General features: G+C 35.9%; 1 protein-coding gene across 27 annotated transcripts in view; it reads right to left on the reverse strand.

Moving 5' to 3' along the window:
• The window catches only part of GULP1 (GULP PTB domain containing engulfment adaptor 1), a 311204-nt gene that overhangs the window by 109604 nt on the left and 179967 nt on the right, over nt 1-21633 (reverse strand). For 26 of the 27 annotated variants that reach the window (XM_064373266.1, XM_012464086.2, XM_012464087.3 and 23 more), the window contains one exon: nt 5458-5529. In XM_064373266.1, coding sequence (XP_064229336.1) covers nt 5458-5485 — 28 coding nt within the window. In that variant the 5' untranslated portion in view covers nt 5486-5529. Of the gene's footprint in view, nt 1-5457; nt 5530-8447; nt 8670-21633 lie in introns of those variants that run through there. The other variant, XM_012464090.3, reaches the window with a different exon arrangement.

Consider the following 21633-nt stretch of genomic DNA (forward strand, 5'->3'; position numbering starts at 1 on the left):
AGGAAGGGAGGATTGTAAGTATATATATATACACACACATATATATATATATATATACACACACACACATATATATATATATATAGAGAGAGAGAGAGAGAGAGAGAGAAGGTCTGGAAGTGTTTGTTAAAAATAAGTTAGGATGATTAAAGTGTTAAGTTGTGATGTACGGTTTCTATAACTTTATTAAAAATACTTCAGGTTGGGCACAGTGGCTCACGCCTATAATCCCAACATTTTGGGAGGCCAAAGCATGAGGATCACTTCATGCTAGGAGTTTGAGATCAGCCCTGGCAATGTAGCAAGATCCTGTCTCTATATAAAAATAAAACAAAAACTTCAATATATCATAGAATTATTTATAGATTTTGTTACTTGTATAAAGAATGAAAGAAACTTTATTTTACTTTTGGTACATGTTGTAAATCAGAAGCAGCTACACACCATAATCAATGTCATTTTGCTTTCTCCTGATCCAGAAAAAATAAGTAAAATAATAATTTTCTAGCTTGCCAGGGTTGAAAAGTGCCTTAAAGGTCACATTATCTAAATTCCCACTGAATATATTAATCTTCTCTGCCACATCCAAATGTTTGAACACTTCTCATTTCAGAGACCGAAACAAGCTAGTAATTTGAGTAATTTAATTAAACTTTTAAGTGACTTTCTTGGAATTCTTTCTTCCTATATTAAATCAGTGACATTATCATTTACACCTGTTTGTCCTTTACTAAACTCAGCCCCATGGCTAAATGACGGTCCTTCAAACATTGGAAGACAGCTCTCATTACCACAAAAGGGTTCTCAGTCATGCTTCCTGTTGCATGGCTGAAAGTCCTGAAGTCATCTCAGTCTTTCTCATCTGAGAATGTTACTATGTGTCAGTTAACACTGTAACCTTTTATTATTTTGAGATACGTTCTGTCAATACCTAGTTTATTGAGGGTTTTTAGCATAAAGGGCTGTTGAATTTTGTCAAAGGCCTTCTCTGCATCAATTGAGATGATCATGTGGTTTTTGTCTTTGGTTCTGTTTATGCGGTGAATTACATTTATAGACTTGCGTATGTTGAACCAGCCTTGCATCCCAGGGATGAATCCTACTTGATCATGGTGGATAAGCTTTTTGATGTGCTGTTGTATTCGGCTTGCCAGTATTTTATTAAAGATTTTTGCATCTATGTTCATCATGGATATTGGCCTGTAGTTTTCTTTTCTTGTTGAGTCTCTGCCGGGTTTTGGTATTAGGATGATGTTGGTCTCATAAAATGATTTGGGAAGGATTCCCTCTTTTTGGATTATTTGGAATAGTTTCAGAAGGAATGGTACCAGTTCCTCTTTGTATGTCTGGTAGAATTTGGCTGTGAACCCATCTGGACCTGGGCTTTTTTTGGGTGGTAGGCTCTTAATTGCTGCCTCGACCTCAGACCTTGTTATTGGTCTATTCAGGGTTTCGACTTCTTCCTGGTTTAGGCTTGGGAGGAGGCAACTGTCCAGGAATTTATACATTTCTTCCAGGTTTTCTAGTTTATGTGCATAGAGTTGTTTGTAATAATCTCTGATGATGGTTTGAATTTCTGTGGAATCTGTGGTGATATCCTCTTGATAATTTTTTATTGCATCTATTTGGTTATTCTCTCTTTTCTTTTTTATTAATCTGGCTAGTGGTCTATTTTGTTGATCTTTTCAAAAAGCCAGCTCCTGGATTTATTGATTTTTTGAAGGATTTTTTGTATCTCTATATCCTTCAGTTCTGCTTTGATCTTAGTTATTTCTTGTCTTCTGCTAGGTTTTGAGTTTTTTTGATCTTGCTCCTCTAGCTCTTTCCATTTTGACGATAGGGTGTCAATTTTAGATCTTTCCTTGCTTCTCATGTGAGCACTTATTGCTATATATTTTCCTCTAGAGACTGCTTTAAATGTGTCCCAGAGATTCTGGTATGTGGTGTCTTCGTTCCTGTTGGTTTCAAAGAACATCTTTATTTCTGCCTTCATTTCATTGTTTATCCAGTCAACATTCAACAGAAAGTTGTTCAGTTTCCATGAAGCTGTGCAGTTCTGGGTAGGTTTCTGAATTCTGAGTTCTAACTTGATTGCACTGTGGTCTGAGAGACTGTTTCTTATGGTTTCTATCCTTTTGCATTTGTTGAGGAGTGATTTACTTCCAATTATGTGGTCAATTTTAGAGTAGATGTGATGTGGTGCTGAGAAGAATGTATATTCTGTGGATTTGGGGTGGAGAGTTCTGTAAATGTCTATTAGGTTTGCTTGTTCCAGGTCTGAGTTCAAGTCCTGGATATCTTTGTTAATATTCTGTCTCGTCTCAGGATACAAAATCAATGGGCAAAAATCACAAGCATTCCTATACAACAATAACAGACTTAAAGAGAGCCAAATCAAGAATGAACTGCCATTCACAATTGCTACAAAGAGAATAAAATACCTAGGAATACAACTAACAAGGAACGTAAAGGACCTCTTCAAGGAGAACTACAAACCACTGCTCAACGAAATAAGACAGGACACAAACAGATGGAGAAACATTCCATGTTCATGGTTAGGAAGAATCAATATCGTGAAAATGGCCATACTGCCCAAAGTAATTTACAGATTCAACGCTATCCCCATCAAGCTACCAATGACCTTCTTCACAGAACTGGAAAAAACCACCTTAAACTTCATATGGAACCAAAAGAGAGCCCGCATAGCCAAGTCAATTCTAAGCAAAAAGAACAAAGCAGGAGGCATCACACTACTGGACATCAAACTATACTACAAGCCTACAGTAATCAAAACAGCATGGTACTGGTACCAAAACAGAGATATAGACCAATGGAACAGAACAGAGGCCTCGGAGGCAACACAACATATCTACAACCATCCAATCTTTGACAAACCTGACAAAAACAAGCAATGGGGAAAGGATTCCCTGTTTAATAAGTGGTGTTGGGAAAACTGGCTAGCCATATGCAGAAAGCAGAAACTGGACCCCTTCCTGACACCTTACACTAAAATTAACTCCAGATGGATTAAAGACTTAAACATAAGACCTCACACCATAAATACCCTAGAAGAAAACCTAGGCAAAACCATTCAGGACATAGGCGTAGGCAAGGACTTCATGACCAAAACAGCAAAAGCATTGGCAACAAAAGCCAAAATAGACAAATGGGACCTAATCAAACTCCACAGTTTCTGCACGGCAAAAGAAACAGTCACTAGAGTGAATTGGCAAACAACAGAATGGGAAAAAATTTTTGCAGCTTACCCATCTGACAAAGGGCTGATATCCAGAATTTACAAAGAACTAAAATAGATTTACAAGAAAAAAACAAACAAGCCCATTCAAAAGTGGGCGAAGGATATGAACAGATACTTTACAAAAGAAGATATACATGAGGCCAACAAATACATGAAAAAATGCTCATCATCACTGTCATTAGAGAAATGCAAATCAAAACTACATTGAGATGCCATCTCACGCCAGTTAGAATGGCGATCATTAAAAAATCTGGAGACAACAGATGCTGGAGGAGATGTGGAGAAATAGGAACACTTTTACACTGTTGGTGGGAGTGTAAATTAGTTCAACCATTGTGGAAGACAGTGTGGCGATTCCTCAAGGACCTGAAATAGAAATTCCATTTGACCCAGCAATTCCATTACTGGGTATATAGCCAAAGGATTACAAATCGTTCTACTATAAGGACCCATGCACACGAATGTTCGTTGCAGCACAGTTTACAATAGCAAAGACCTGGAACCAACCCAAATGCCCATCGATGATAGACTGGACAGGGAAAATGTGGCACATATACACCATGGAATATTATGCAGCCATCAAAAACGATGAGTTCACGTCCTTTGTAGGGACATGGATGAACCTGGAAACCATCATTCTCAGCAAACTGACACAAGAACAGAAAATCAAACACCACATGTTCTCACTCATAGGTGGGTGTTGAACAATGAGAACACATGGACACAGAGAGGGGAGCACTATACACTGGGGTCTGTTGTGGGAAATAGGGGAGGGACAGCTCCCTCCCCTATTATGATATGGCTACATAAATTTCATAGGATGAAATTTCAAATCATTTTATTCTTTGCAATTTCACAAAAAGCTTCAAATTTCCAGGGGGGGTGGGGTGTTGGGGAGAGATAGCAAGGGGAGAAATGCCACATATAGGTGAAGGGGAGGAAGGCAGCAAATCACACTGCCAGGTATGCACCTATGCAACAATCTTGCATGTTTTTCATATGTACCCCAAAACCTAAAATGTAAAAAAGAAAAAAAAAAAAAAACTGTAACCTTTCAAAAAGAGAACATACAGTGCCTGACTGCCTGATACTGAACAGAACACGAGTCATGGTTCTGGACAATTCATTAACCATACATTAGAAAATGACACAGAGCCTTTGATAATCACAATGTTGACTTTATTCTTCAGTCATTTTGACGTGCACAGCACTCAAGGGGCATCTTCCAAATAACAGCAATATTTGAATCATGATAAAAGCATTAGATTTTCTGAACCCTTGTTTGACAATCTGCAGTATCTTAGTAAGTTTATAGTGTGAAATGTGACCTCACTTGTCATTTTTTTTCACACATCTGTAATCCTACTATATCATTCATGTATCATTACCTTCTTGCTTTCAATCATTATGAATTTGATTATCATTATTTTATCTGCCAATTCATTAATAATATGTAAAACAGGAGAGAGCCCATGCCGTCCATTAAAGAACTCCTTTGAGAATTAAAAGGATACATTATTTAAACTTTGCTGAACTAGACAAAGTTATACTTATTTTTCTATCTTTCTTTATAAGTGCATCATGAAATAGTTTATCAAATGCCATGTTATTCTGCCCATTAAAAAATAATATCTAACTAGCTGTTTATTTCAGTCCTATAGTGATCATTATAAATATTGCATTCATACTTATTTAAATCCTTGCCTAAAAATTAATAACAAACTTATTTTGGCCTCACTGCTTTCAATTTACCTACTACCAATCCTCACATATTATTCAATAATACATGAAGCCTGTGCACATGCACACACACAATTATGAATGAATGTATGTTACCGTAATCTTATGCCAGCCTGGGGAATTTAGTATGATATGGCTGCATAAGGTAAAGATAGGATGAAATTTCAAATCATTTTATTCTTTGCAATTTCACAAAAAGCTTCAAATTGCCAGGCAACATATTGTCACATATGTACTGTGAACTCAGTGTAATAAACAACTTTGATCTTTCACTAGGGTGATAACTAAAGAAAATGAATTAGCAACATTTGGAGATTTGTGTTGCTCTAATCTAACTTCATTTCTGGGCCAGGTGGTTTGACGACAACAATGAAAAAAGCCTAATTTCTTAACATATCTGCTTATGTTCATAGTAATATTGGCTTGACTCCCAAGTTTTAAAAAATGACCACACTTACCTTTCTTCCTGCTAAAAGCACGGTTCATGATGAGGATCAGCCAAATAAATGTTCAGTTCCACGCCTTATATCCTGCAAAAGTGACAAAATATTAAAACATAAATGAAGGACTGCTGACTGACCTCTTTTGTGCTAATGTGTTTTTAATTACAAAGCCTTTTTAAATTTTTAAAAATATTTACAAACAACATCCTAAAATGCCTCAAAGGACACTGGGTAAGAAAAACATAAGTACTGAATAATGTGAATGGCACAAGCAGATAGGAACATCTCAGCAGAAATTCCTCCAAAGTTCTTCAATTTTGTACTTTTTCTATTGTACATACATCATTAACTACATTTATTTGCAAACTTAATGAGAAAAAACCCAATACTTTTTTCTCAGCTTGTTGATAAGAGGTGTGCATATAAGTACTTTAGTTTTTATTTAACTGAGGCCCAGAGGAGTTTCATGTTTATTACAAAGTCACAAAGACAGGTGATATAGTAGGAACAGTGGTTAAAACCATAGGATAAAATTACCTTCCACTTAAGGTTGTTTTACACACTAGGAGAGGTATGAAAGTACTTGGCACAGTATCTGGTACATATTGAGCTCAGAAAATATTAGCCAATGTCTTTGGGTTAGATATAGCATGGGATCCAAATTTAGTGCTCTTTTTATAAGCATTATTTATCCATCAAAGAGGTCCCCTTAATACTTGTTCTGTAGTGTATTCACTGTGAGGGCTACACATCAAAATCAGCAGCTTAGCTAAAGGACTTTTATGCACTGTTGTCAAACTGAGACATTTCAGTTTTATATATTTAATGACTTTATGTAAAACAACAACAACAAAAGATTTCTAGAGTAATTCCTTCAGAGACTCAGAGACAATTCACATTAAGGTCTGAGAAGAAAGTTATGATTAAACTTTCTGCACTGCATTGCAATCTATATTTGGGGTCCATAAAATAGTTAACATTACTAATGAATTCATATTAAGATCTGAGAAGAAAGTTATGATTAAACTTTCTGCCCTGCACTGTAATACATATTTAGGGTCCACAAATAATTAATCTTACTGATGAAACAGGCAGAAGTAACTTTGCTGCTCTGGCAACAGAACATTCATAAATTGAAATTAGGATGGCCTTTCACTTCTACTTTATCTGCTATGTGGCCTAGTGTCACAGGTATATTTCAGGATAACACAAACACATTTTTAGAATTAAAATATTTTGCTATTTTTCAATAATTTGCATTTTTTTTCATTTATAGAATTCAAACACATTAAATAAAACTATTTAACAATATTCTTCCTTGATAACCTAGAGACCTGCTTCAATAGAAATCAAAGGAAACTCATGTGCTTGGTATAAGAGCCCAGTTTGGTGTGCTTTCATCTGTAGATGAGAAGACAGTAACTGAACTCTGGGTAAATGTTCCCCACTCCCTGCCCACTATTTCCTAGAGATCTCAGCTGATGGAGATAACTTCACGAGAGACCAAAAGCTTTGCATGATTCTGGAAATAGCTTCCCCCATTCCATTCTAAGACTCAAAGTCTCACCACCACTTCCTGCTAGAAGACTTTCATAATTTTATTACATTATTTATTCCTATGTGAGTCAACATAAGCAGCTCAGGTTACTCTCATCACTTAGAATTTAATTTTAATGCATTACATTGTGTAACCACATCTTTCACTTCTCCCATCTTCTGGAAACATTTCACTGTGTCATCTGGCATTCACAATAAATCATTATCAAAATGCACTCGGCATTGTTTTCTAAAGGTTTTAACCACTTTGTCACTCATACTGAAATCCAGTTGTTGCCTGAGCAAACTAGTTCTACTGCAGTCCTTTTAAGAGGCTGGCTGTTTATCTCTCACACATATTACACCAATAGACCAAGAAACGATGCATTTTCAATTACTGTACTTCTCTTTTTTATTTTTCCCAAAACCCTGAATTTCTTTGAGGATTCTGCCATCAGACTATATATACGCAATGGAATATAATATAATAGAGAATATAATATATTTGGTATCATTTTGAAAGTCAGTTTTCACCTATATCTTAACAGACCTGGTTATTTCTTGAGCATATCCTGAAGAAATAAGGGAAAATTTTAAAAAACTAGTAGAAAAAGAACATAATATATGCAAATGTAAAATTTGTCTTCTCTGGAAAAATAAAGTAACAAAATACTACGAAGTTTATTAGTCAGCAGATTATTAAGTATACCTCTCCACTACTCACATTTCATCACTATGAGGTGGACATCTTCAACAAAAGGAGATTGTGAAATATAAAAAAAGGAGTTTCAAACTACATGATTTAAAAATTCACAAAATTAAATAATAGACTGACTTTTAAATTAAAAAATATAAACAACTTGGGGGCATATACATAGAACAAGAACAACAACAAAAAACTCTTCATATAATTATATAAAGTTCATTTGGCCAAATATGGAGGATCTATAATGACATGACAATACTATGACTCTAAAACACCAAAAGCACTTTTGTTTGCTCACAAAATGTATGGATATAAATGTCAATATATATCAGATAAGCCATTCTTTTGAAACAAATTATAATTCAACTATTCAAACACTACTTGTTAGCATTTTATTTGATCCAATGTTCACTCTCCCTATTTTTGTAAAATATGTCTTATAACTCCACCAGAAAATAAGTAGATACTAGCTACTTTGGTCAGTACCCCAAAGAGTATAACACAATACGTGAACACTAGCTTGGCATTCAATGTACTATTTTATTTTATGTATTAATAATGCATGTTTTAATGTACTTTTATAATTGAGATAAATATATAGTTAAAATTTTAATGTTAATAAGAAATACAATTCTATGTAAATTGACTTTATCTCAATTTACAATGTAACATAAATCCTCTTTAGAGAAACTTTTCACAAATATTGTTTTAGTGACTACAAACACATGAATGAATCATTTCCCTATTATTAAAAAATTCTTACCTTTGGGAGGCAGAACAAGATGGCAGAATAGAAGGCTCCACCAATCATCTCCTCCATAAAGACATCAATTTAACAATTATCCAAACAAACAAACAAAAGCACCTTCACAAGAATCAAACATCAGATGAGCACTCAGTGCCTTGCTTTAACTTTGTATCACTGAAAGAGGCACTGAAAAGGTAGAAGGAACAGTTTTGAATCACCAGCATCACTCCTCCTCTACCCTCAGCAGCAGCAGCGTGTTGTCAAGAGCATTTCTGAGTGCTGGGGAAGGGAGACAACAGTAATTGTAAGGCATTCAACTCAGTGGTATCCTGTTATAGCAGAAAGCAAAACCACACCAAAGTCAGTTGACTTCTGGCCATGGAGGGAGCCTTTAAATAGCCTGAGCCAGAAGGATATGTTTGATCCCAGCTGTCGAAACTTGAGTTACCACAAGCCTTGCCACTGTGGACTAAAGTGTTCTGGGGCTCCAAATAAACTGGAAAGGCAATCTAGGCCACAAGCAGTGCAACTTTTAGGTGAGTCCTAGTGATGAACTGCTGGGCCACATGACCTACTGAGACAAGCTGAGGCAATTAAGCTTCAAAATACACCTCTTCTTTCCACTCAAGGAGAGAAGAGGGAAGAGTGGAAAGGACTTTGTCTTGCATCTTGGATAGTAGCTCAGTCACAGCAGAGTAGGGCATCTGTCAGAGTTATCAGGCACCTGTTCCAGGATCTAGCTCCAACACCACATTTCTAGACACCTTGCAACAGAAAAGAACCGATTGTCTTGAAAGGAAGAACTCAGTACTAGTAGCCTTCATTACCTACTAATTGAAGACGCTGTGGGCATTGAATAACCAGTAGCAATACCCAGGTTCTACATCAAAAAACTTGGGTAAAACTCATGGCTTGCTGGCTTCAAGTGAGACTCAGAACATTCCAAACTGTGGTGGCTATGGGGGCAAAACTCCTTCAGCTTGAGAAAAGTGGAGGGAAAAGTAAAGGGGACTTTGTCTTACACCTAGGTACCAGCTCAGCCACAGTGGGGTAGAGAACCAAGTGGTTCTGAAAAATATGTGGTCAGAAGAGACAAAAGTAGAATTAAAAAGAATGAAGAATGCCTACTAAACCTAGAAAATAGCTTCAAAAAGGCAAATCTAAGAGTTAATTGGTCTTAAAAAGGAAACAAAGAAAGAGATAGGAGTAGAAAGATTATTTAAAAGGATAACATCAGAAAACTTCACAAACCTGGAGAAAGATAGCAATATCCAAGCACAAGAAGGTTATACAACACCAAGGAGATTTAACACAAAGAAGACTATCTCAAGGCCATTAATAATCAAACTCCCAAAGATCAAGGATAAAGAAACGATGCTAAAATCAGCAAGAGAAAGTAAGGAAATAAGAAACAGTGGAGTTCCAATACATCTGGCAGCAGATTTTTCATTGGAAACCTTATAGGCCAACAGAGAATGTCATGACATATTTAAACTGCTAAAGAAAAAAAAACATCTTTTAACCCAGAATAGTACATCCAGTGAAAATATCCTTTAAACTTAAAGGAGATATAGACTTTCCCAGACAAACAATAGCAGAAGTATTTCCTTAACACCAGATCCGTCCTAGAATAGATGCTAAAGCAACTACTTTAGTAAGAAAGAAAAGAACATTAATGGGCAATAAGTAATCACCAAAGATAAAAAACTCACCGGTAATAGTAATCACACAGAAAATCAGAATATTGTGACACTGTAACTGTGGCATGTAAACTACTCTTAAGTGGAAAGACTAAACTCTGAAACAATCAAGAATAATAACTGCAAACTTTTCAAGACATAGCACAATAAGATATAAAGGGAAATAACAAAAAGTTAAAAAGCAGAGACATAGTTCAGATGTAGAGTATTTATTTCATTTCTTTTTGCTTGTTAGTTGGTTTATGCAAACAGTGTTAAGCTGCTATCAGTTTAAGATAATGTATTATAAAGTAGTACTTGCAGCCTCATGGTAGCCTCAAACCAAAAAACATACAAGAGATACACAAAAAATAAAAAGCCAAAAACTAAATCATATCACCAGACAGAATCTTCTATAAAAGGAAGACAGGAAGGAAAAAAAGAAGGAGGATAAGAGGACAAAACAACCAGAAAACAAGTAATAAACTGAAAGGAGTAAGTCCTTAGTTATCAATAATTCCATTGAATCTAAATGGACTAAACTCTCCAATCAAAAGACATAGAGTGGCGAAACATGGGGTAGTAGGGGGAGAAGAGTCATGGATCTGCTGCCTACAAGAAATGCGATTAATCTATAAAGACAATCATAGACTAAAAATAAAGATATAAAGCTATTCCATGACAATAGAAACCACAAAAGAGTAGGAGTAGCTATATTTATTTCAGATAAAATAGATTTCAAGGCAAAAACTACAAAAGAAGGAAAAAAAGGTTACTATATAATAATGAAGTGGTCAATTCAGCAAGAGGATATAACAATTTTAACAATATAGAGTTACACTCCAATACAATAATAGCTGGAGATTTCAACATCCCACTTTCAGCACTGAACAGATCTTCCAGACAGAAACTCAATAAAGAAACTTCAAACTTAATCTGCACTTTAGACAAAATGGAGGCAACAGATATTTACAAAACATTTAATCCAATGGTTGCAGAATATACATTATTTTCCTCAGTGCATGGATCATTCTCAAGGATAAATCACATGCTAGATCACAGAACAGTTTAAAACGTCAAAAAAGTTGAAATAATATCTAATATCTTCTCTGACCAAAACTGAATAAAACTAGAAATCAATAACAAGAATTCTGAAAACTATACAAACATGTGGTAATTAAACAATATGCTCCAGAATGATGAGTGGGTTAGTGAAGAAATTGAGAAGGAAATTGGAAATTTTCCTGAAACAAATGACAATGGAAACACAATATATGAAAATCTATGGAATACAGCCAAAGCAGTACAAAGAGGGAAGTTTATAGCCAGAAGTGACTCCATCAAAAAAGAAGAAAAGCTTCAAATAAACAACCTAATGATACATCTTAAACATTAGGAAAGCAAGAGCAATCCAAACCCAAAATTAGTAGAAGAAAAGAAATAATACAGAAAAAGCATCCAAATAAATAAAATCAGACACAAAAAAGGAGATTGTACAACTGATACCACAGACATTCAAAAGATCATTAGTGGCTACTATGAGCAACAATATGGCAATAAATTGGAAAAATCCAGAATAAATGGACAAATTCCTAGAAACATACAATGTATCAAGATTGAACCAAGAAGATGATTCAAAACATGAACAAATCAATAACAAATGACAAGATCAAACAAAGCTGTAATAAAAAGTCTCACAGTAAAGAAAAGCCTGGGACCTGATGGCTTCACTGCTCAAGTCTACCAAACATTTAAAGAACTAATACTAATACTACCCAAAGTATTCCAAAAAATAGAGGAGGAGGGAATACTTCCAAACTCATTCTATGAGGCCAGTATTACCTTGACTCTAAAACCAGACAAAGGCACATCTGAAAAAAAGAAAACTATAAGCCAATATCACTAATGAATATTAATGTAAAAATCCTCAACAAAGTACTAGTGAACTAAATTCAACAATTCATTAAAAAGATCATTCATCATGAATCCCCAGTGGGATTTTATCTCTGGGATGGAAGAATGGTTCAACATATGCAAATCAATCAGTGTGCTATATCATACAAACAGATCAAAGGATTAAAAACCATATGATCATTTCAATAGATGCTAAAAAAGCATTTGATAAAATTCAACATCGTTCATGATAAAAACCATAAAAAAATGAGTATACAAGAAACATACTTCAAAAATAAACAAAAACATATATGACAGACCCACAGCTAATATCATACTGAATGAAGAAAAACTGGAAGCTTTCCTTTGAAATCTGAAACACAGCAAGGATGCACACTTTCACCACTGTTATTCACTCTCTCTTTCCTCTGCTCACACCATGTGAGATGCCTCACTTCCCTTTTGCCTACCACCATGATTGGAAGTTCCTTAAGCCTCCCCAGAAGCAGAAACCACTGTTTCCTGCACATCCTGCATAACTGTGAACCAGTTAAACCTCATTCCTTTATAAATTATCCAGTTTCAGGTATCTCTTTATAGCAATGTGAGAATGGAGTAATACACTTGTCATCCTGGAAAAAAAGCAAAAGTTAAAGAAATTACCCTACACCTTTGTGTTCCAGAAACAGCTTATTGCAAGGAACCCTTCCCCATATGACTTAGATGAGATGCAGGATACTTCCCTTTTGTACCTATGACAAGGAAAGACATAGACCTCCAAAATGCCATTCTTTGCTTCATAAATGATTAGCTGAACTATTTGGGCCACTGACCAAACTGGACAAAATATTTGCTACCTCGAATTAACCAAACTTTAGTTAAGCTTTACTCTTTCCCCCCAGGCCCCCAAACTCTACCCATATGCAGTCTCAGTAGCCTCAACCCTTCATTTACAGCCTCTCTTAATAACAGGCTGACTCCGTTTTACAGGGTACATCATTCTCTGAGCTCTTATCCCTAATCATACCACCCTCATTTGTCCTACTTTCTTACATCCAATTCTTTCTAGTCTTGCTTACTATTCTCTAAAACAGAACAAAACAAAACAAAACAAACAAAACACTTTGCTGCTTAACCTTTAAGACACTTGCCGATCTTATTCTTGGCATATTTTCCTTATTGCAATTGTCCCCCTCCCCTTGTTGCAAACATCCTTTCAAACAAAAGTCTCTCCTTACCTAAGGCCAGATTTGTTTTTTTTTTTTATTTGACAATCTACTCAATCGTATTTGGAAAGATTTCTGGCAACTAACCGCAACCTATTTTGCTGAACTAATTTTCAAATTTTCCTTTCAAAATATCCACTGAAAAGGAGCTAGCTTTCTCAATTTCTCACACTAATGAGTGCTTTCATTTCATCATAAAAACTATTCCCTCAAATGAATTGAAAAAGATGTCCTAGAAAAGTAAATAAATTTAGTTTTTTCAAAATAATGGTTTTATCTTGGCTTCTCTAGTGTCAAGTACATATCTATAGTTAATATCTGTTGAATTACAAATCAAATGAGCAAATCAAGTTTTGTAAAATCATATATACTTTATTGATTTATAGACACATATATTAGCTCCCAAATTTATTTCAAGTGTATGTCAATTTTAAAATAATCTTTAATAATTTTGAAGATATTTTTACACTAAGGAAATTCCCTAAAGTTATTCAGTCATCTGAGTAACCAAATTATACTCTTCCTTTATTACACATATCACACAATATTATGAAAACCTATATAAATAAAAACAATGAATATTTTCACTAAGGAAAATATTGTAAACAAGTTAACAATGATAATAGCAATGATCATTCTCTAACATAAACAGTTCCACTAAACAAAAGAAATCTGTTAAAACAATATATATGTTTGAAGCAATATAAATGAACAATTTGATTCAGTCATACATGTTTTCAGACAAAAGTTTTATTGAAGCCAAGCAAACACCGTGATTGTTCTGATACCAAAAATGAAAGATAAATGGACTCTAATAAGGAAATAGGGCAATTTTGTTTATTTAGGTTGAGTTTTTTATGGAAACAAATCCTAAGAATAGAATGAAATTATGTTAGTATATAATTAAATTCATCACTTAATCAGACATTTCATTTATATCATCAATGACAGGCAGTGTCTGATAAATTCATAAAGTGAGCACTAGACCACCTGTGACAGAGTCATCATTTGATTGACTTAATCATTTATTTATTCATATCTTTTAAAATGTTTATTTAGTATCTTGTATGTCAATATGCCTAAAAACAACGGGAAAGATATTTGTAAATGAGAAAAAAAATAAGTTATCAATAAGTGAACCCCATGGAAGATATTAGTAGGAAATATAATGGCTGAGCTCTTTTAAAGCAATGATAAATGGCTTAAATTGGAGAATGGCGTGCACAGCTTATAGATGTATTACTGGGTTCAAAGATAAAGTGAAGAAATTCACCTTGGTGACTACAAAAAAAGCAAAGATATATATCAAAGAAATACTAAGATATATGAAATAAAACTGCCAACATCTTGATACTGAGAATATTATAGAGAAAAATATAAACAAAGAGGGGGATATAATTGAAAAAATTAAGGAGAGAAATTTCAGAGAATTTAAAAAGATTACAAAAAATCTCAAACTGTAAGTTTCACATCTAGGTATGTTATAATAAAATTAAGACTATTACAGGCAGAGAAAAAATATGCAACACTTCCAGGCAGAAGGAGAAGGTTGCCTCAATAGCAACAAGAACCCTTACTCTTCATTCCAGTTTAATTCCAGGTCTTCCCAAACCCTGAGAGTTAACATTATTATCCTCCTCACTCCAACTCTTGAAAATAATGAGAGATTTTTCTTTTAACTTTTGCCATAAACTTTTTGGTTTTTTCTGCTGTGTCATGTCCCCAGACCCTTGGCAGTCTTGTTTGATTTATATTTCTAAGAGAAACATGACCAGTCTAATTGATGGATGAATATTGAGGGTAACAGAAAGAAAATTCAAGGACACCTACTACTATTTTTTTCTTCTTAACTGAATGAATCATAGTGCCATTTATTAAGAAAAGGACGCTTGGGGAAAGCAAAGTTTGAAAGGAAGAATTCAAGACTCCTGTTTTGAAGCTTTTCCTCATTAGTATAGTGGTGAGTATCCCCACCTGTCAAGACTTCTGTTTTGAATATGTTAGCTCTGAGACACCTACCAGACATCATAGGTGAGATGCTGAGTTAGTACTTGGATATATGAGTCATGGTCTGGTAGGTAGGGTAGGAATAGAGATTTAACTTATAAAGTAACCATCTTGTACATGGTGAGATTAGTTAAGAAGTATGTGTATACAGATAAATGATATTTGAGCCTAAAGGCATGCCAAATTTATAGGTAGAATAAGAAGAGCAAGCTAGAGATAGATAAGAAACAGCCATTGAGGTAAAATAAAAACCAGCAAGATATGTGCTTCTGGAATCCAAATGAATAATGTTTTTATTAAAAGAAAAAAATGATTAAATGATATTGAGAGCTCTACAAAGAGAAAGCCTGAAAAACGGCCATCAGTTTCAGAACATGGAGATAATTGGTGACCTTTGCATTGCAGTTTCAGAGGACAGCGACTAAAATAGCCTGACTAGGGAGAGGGTACAGCAAAATGGCAAAATAGAAGGCTCCCCTGATTGTCCGCCCAGTGAGGACACCAAGTTAACAACTATCTACACACACACACACACAAAAAAAAAAAAAAAAAAAAAAAAACTTCATAAGAACCAAAAATCAGGTGAGCACTCACGCTACCTGGTTTTACCTTCATATTGCTGAAAGAGGCACTGGAAAAACAGTCTTGAATCTCAGACTCCACCCCTCCCCCATTCCTCCATAGAAGCATGGGTTCAGAGAGGCAGCCTGGTGTTTCTGAGCATTGCTGTGCACTGGGGAGAGGGAGAGCTAGAAATTGTGAGGCATTGAGCTCAGTGCTGCCCTTGTTATAGCAGAAAGCAAAACCAGGCCAAACTCAGGTGATGCTCACCCAAGGAGGAGAATTTAAACAAGCCCTACACAGACAGGAATCGTCAAACCTAGTGATTGAAACTTCAGTTCCCCTAAGCCTTCCCATCATGAGCTAAAGTGCTCTGGGCCCACAGTCAGAGGTCTGAGGGAGAGAGGGGTCATATCCTACTGAGACACCAGCCAGGACTGCTAGGGGACTGCTAGCATCACCCCTCCACTAACTCCAGGCTGCATAGTTTGTGGCTCCAAAAGAGATCCCTTCCTTTTGCTTGAGGATCAGAGAGAGAAGAGTGGGGAGGACTCTGTCTTGCATCTTGGATACCAACTCAGCCACAGCAGGATAGGGCACCAGTCAGTCTTACAGTCTCTGTTCAGACCTTAGCTCCCTGATGAAATTTCTAGAAACACCATGTACCAGAAGGGAACCTACTACCTTGAAGGGAAGAACTCAGTCATGGCAAGATTTTTAACATGCTAACAAAAAAATAACCAGAGTAATAACCAGAAGCAATACCCAGACACTACATCAAGAACATTGGGTAAGACTATAAGACTTGCAGATTTCAGGTGAGACTCAGCACATTTGCAGCTGTGGTGGTTACAGGGCGAGACTCTTGCTCATGAGAAGTAGAGGAAAAAGTAAAGGGGACTTTGTCTTGCACCTTAGGTACCAGCTCAGCCACAGGGTGGTAGAGCATGAAGTGGGTTCCTGGGGACCCTGATTCCAGGACTTGACTCTTGGATGGCATTTCTGGTCCTCCTCTGGGGCAGAGGGGAAGCCCACTGCCATGAAGGGTGAGCCTCAGGCTTGACAGCATTCACCAGAAGCTGATTCAAGAGCCTTCAGACCTTAGGGAATACTGGCAGTAGTCTGGCAGTACTCCCCATAGGCCGGAGGTGGCAATGGCCACATGGAGAGGTTCTTCTGCCTTTGGAAAGGGGAGGCAAAAATGGGAGGACTGCATCTCATGATTTAAGTGCCAGCTCAACCACAGGACAACAGAACAACAAGTGGACTTCTAAGGTTTTTGACTGTAGTCCCTGGATCCCAGGTGGCAACTCTGAACTCATCTAGGTCCTAGGGCCACTCACTGCATTGAAGGGAAGAGCAAAGGCTTGCTGGCATTGCCACCTGCTGATTGTAGAGCCCCAGAGCTTCGAGCAAAAGTAGGCAGTAGCCAGGGAGTGGTTATAGCAGGCCTTAGGTGAGAACCAGTGCTGTGCTGGCTTCAGGTCTGATCCTGTGGAAGCTATGGGTGGTGGATACAGGGGTGAGGTGTTACTCTACCCTCCACTCCAGGTGGCTCAGAGCAGAAAGAGGGACTTTGTTTGTTTGGGAGAAAGTACGGGAAGAGAACAAGAGTCTGCCTGGTATTGCAGAGAATTCTTCAGGATCTTGTCCAAGACCATCAGTACAGTACCTCTATGAGTCTATAAAAACCACAGCATTAGGGAACTTGAGGTCTGCCCTAAAGAAGATACAGCTTTGATCACAAAACCTAAATCATTTTGTATATCTGGAAAGCCTGCCCAAGAAGGATGCATAAAAACAAGCCCATATTGTGAAGACTACAATAAATACCTAACTCTTCAATGGCCAGACACATGAATGTCTGCAACTATCAAGATGATCCAGGAAAAGATGACCTCACAAAATGAACTAAATAAGGCATCACATGTGACCTTTGAATTCAGGAAGAGAATTCACAATATCTGAATGAAGAACACTCAAAGACATTCAAGATAACACAGAGAAGGAATTCAGAATTCTATTAGATAAATTTAACAAAGATACTGAAATAATTAGAAAGAATTAAGCAGAAATTCTGGAGCTGTAAAATGCAAATGTCATACCAAAGAATGCATCAGAGTCTTTTAATAGAAGAATTGATCAAGCAGAAGAATTAATGGGCTTGAAGACAGACTATTTGAAAGTACACAGAGGAGATAAAAGGAAAAAGAAAAGAAAAAACAATGAAGCACACGGACAGCATCTAGAAAGCCATAACAGCGCAAATCTTAGAGTTACTGCCTTAAAGAAGAGGTAAAGAAAAAGACAAGAGTAGAAAGGGATAATAACAGAGAACTTCCCAAACCTAGACAAATATATCAATATCCAAGAAGCTTATAGAACATCAAGCAGATCTAATTCAAGGAAGACTCCCTTAAGGCATTTAATCAAACTCCCAAAGGTCAAGGATAAAAAGGATGCTAAAAGCAACAAGAGAAAATAAACAAAAACCATAAAATTGAGATCTAATACGTCTGACAGCAGACTTTGCTGCTGTCTTTTTCTGGCAGCAGATAGTGAGATAGTGGAAACTTTATAGGCCAGGAGACCATAGCATGACATATTTAAAGTGCTGAAGGTAAAAATATATTTTTTCTAGAATATATCTGGTAAAAATATTTTCCAAACTTGAAGGAGAAATAAACCCTTTACCAGACAAACAAAAGCTGAGGGATTGCATCAAAACCAGACCTGTCCCACAAGAAATGCTAAAGGGAGTACTTATATCATAAAGAAAAAGATGTTAATGAACAATAAATAATCACTTGAAGGTACAAAAGTCACTGGTAATAGTAAGTACATAGAAAAACAAGAGAATATTATAACACTATAATTATGGAATATGAACTACTCTTAGGAAGAAAAACTAAATAATAATCCAATCAAAAATAACTACAACAGCTTTTTAAGAAAAAATAAAACAATATATAAGTTGTAACAAAACATTAAAAGAAAACGGGGTATGAAGTTGTGGCATTGAGTCTTTATAAGTTTTTTTCCCTTGTTATATCAGCTTAAAATAATGAGTTACAAGATAGTGTTTGCAAGCTTCATGATAACCTCAAAGCAAAAAACTATGGAATAGATACACAAAAAAAATTAAAAAAAACAAGAAACTAAATCATATCACCGGAAAAAAATCGCCTTCAATAAAAGCAAAACAGGAAAAAACTATAAGAAGAGATGAAGAAGTTCACTATATAATAATGAAGGGGTCAATTCAGCAAAAGGATATAACAATTTTAAATGTATATGCACCTAACACTGGATCCCCCAGATATATGAAGCAAATATTGTTAGAACTAAAGAGATAGACTTTAATCCAATAATAGCTGGAGACTTAAACACCCCACTGTCAGAATTGGAAATGTCTTCCAGACGGAAAATAAACAAAGAAACTTCAGACTTAATCTGCACTCTAGACCAAATGGAGCTAAAGGTATTTACAGAACATTTCATCCAATGGCTGCAGAATACACTTTCTGTTCTGCAGTGTATGAAATATTCTCAAGGATAAACCATATGTTAAGTCACAAAACAAGTCTTAAAATATTCAAAAAAATTGAAATAATATCAAGCACCTCTTCTGACCACAATGGAATAAAAGTAGAAATGAATAACAAGAGAAAATTTGGAAACTATACAAAGACATAAAAATTACACAATATGCTCCTGGATGACCAGTGAGTCAACGAGGAAACTAAGCAGAAAGTTGAAAGATTTTTTGAAACAAATGACAATGAAAACATAACATACCAAAACACATAGGATACAGCAAAAGCAGTACTAAGCAGGAAGTTTATATGTAAGTGACTCCAACCAAAAAGAAGAAAAACTTCAAATAAATAATGTAATCAGACATCTTAAGGAACCAGAAAAACAAGAACAAACCAAACCCAAAATCAGTAGAAGAAATAACAAAGATCAAGCAGAAATAAATGAAATTAAAATGAAGAAAACTATATAAAAAAATCAATGAAACAAAAAGTTATTTTTTGAAAAGTTAAATAAAATTGACAAACCTTTATGCAGACCGAGAAAAAATAAAGACAATGTAAATAAAACCAGAGATGAAAAAGAAAATTTTACAACTGCTATCCCAGAAATTCAAAGGATTAGTGGCTACTACAAGCCACTATGTCTAGAACAAATGGACAAATTCCTAGACATATACCACCTACCAGGATTGAATCAGGAAGAAATTCAAAACCTGAATAGAGCAATAACAAGTAACAAGACTAAAGCCATAATTAAAAGGCTCCCAGGGCCAGGCACGGTAGCTCATGCCTGTAATCCCAGCACTTTGGGAGGCCAAGGCAGGTGGATCACCTGAGGTCAGGAGTTTGAGACGAGCCTGACCAACATGAAGAAATCCCATCTCTACTAAAAATCAAAATTAGCCGGGAATGGTGGTGCATAACTGTAATCCCAACTACTTGAGAGGCTGAGGCAGGAACATCGCTTGAACCTGGGAGGCAGAGGTTGCAGTGAGCCAAAAGTTGGGGTGAGCCGAAATCATGCCATTACACTCCAGCCTGAGCAACAAGAGCAAAACTCTGTCTCAACAAAAAAAAAAAAAAAAAAAAAAAAAAGGCTCCTAGTAAAATGAAGCCCAGGACCCAATGGCTTCGTCGTTGAATTCTACCAAACATTTAAAGAAGAGCTAATACCAATCCTACTCAAACTATTCGAAAAAACAGAAGTGGAGGGAATACTTACTTCTAAGCTTATTCTATGAGGACAGGATTATCCTGATAAAACCAAAGACAAGTCCAAAATAAATAAATAAACAAATAAGAATAAAATAAAACTGTAGACCAATATCACTGATGAATATTGATGCAAAAATCCTCAACAAAATGGTAGCACACCAAATTCAACAATATATTTAAAAGAGTACTCATCATGACCAAGTGGGATTTACCCCTAGGATGCAATAATGGTTTAACATATGCAAATAAATCAATGTGCTACATCATACAAATAGACTGAAGGATAAAAATCACATGATCAGAACAGAGGCCTTGGAGGCAACACAACATATCTACAACCATCTGATCTTTGACAAACCTGACAAAAACAAGCAACGGAGAAATGAGTCCCTGTTTAATAAGTGGTGTTGGGAAAACTGGCTAGCCATATGCAGAAAGCAGAAACTGGACCCCTTCCTGCCTGACACCTTACACTAAAATTAACTCCAGATGGATTAAAGACTTAAACATAAGACCTCACACCATAATAACCATAGAAGAAAATCTAGGCAAAACCATTCAGGACATAGGCGTAGGCAAGGACTTCACGACCAAAACACCAAAAGCATTGGCAACAAAAGCAAAAATAGACAAATGGGACCTAATCAAACTCCACAGCTTCTGCATGGCAAAAGAAATAGTCATTAGAGTGAATTGGCAACCAACAGAATGGGAAAAAATTTTTGCAGCTTACCCATCTGACAAAGGGCTGATATCCAGAATTTACAAAGAACTAAAACAGATTTACAAGAAAAAAACAAACAAGCCCATTCAAAAGTGGGCAAAGGATATGAAAAAATACTTTACAAAAGATGACATACATGAGGCCAACAAACATATGAAAAAACGCTCATCATCACTGGTCATTAGAGAAATGCAAATCAAAACTACATTGAGATACCATCTCATGCCAGTTAGAATGGCGATCATTAAAAAATCTGGAGACAACAGATGCTGGAGAGGATGTGGAGAAATAGGAATACTCTTACACTGTTGGTGGGAGTGTAAATTAGTTCAACCATTGTGGAAGACAGTGTGGCAA

This window comes from Aotus nancymaae, unplaced genomic scaffold (assembly GCF_030222135.1).
Source record: "Aotus nancymaae isolate 86718 unplaced genomic scaffold, 86718_ANA_hifiasm-v0.15.2.pri h1tg000008l, whole genome shotgun sequence".
Lineage (NCBI taxonomy): Eukaryota > Metazoa > Chordata > Mammalia > Primates > Aotidae > Aotus > Aotus nancymaae.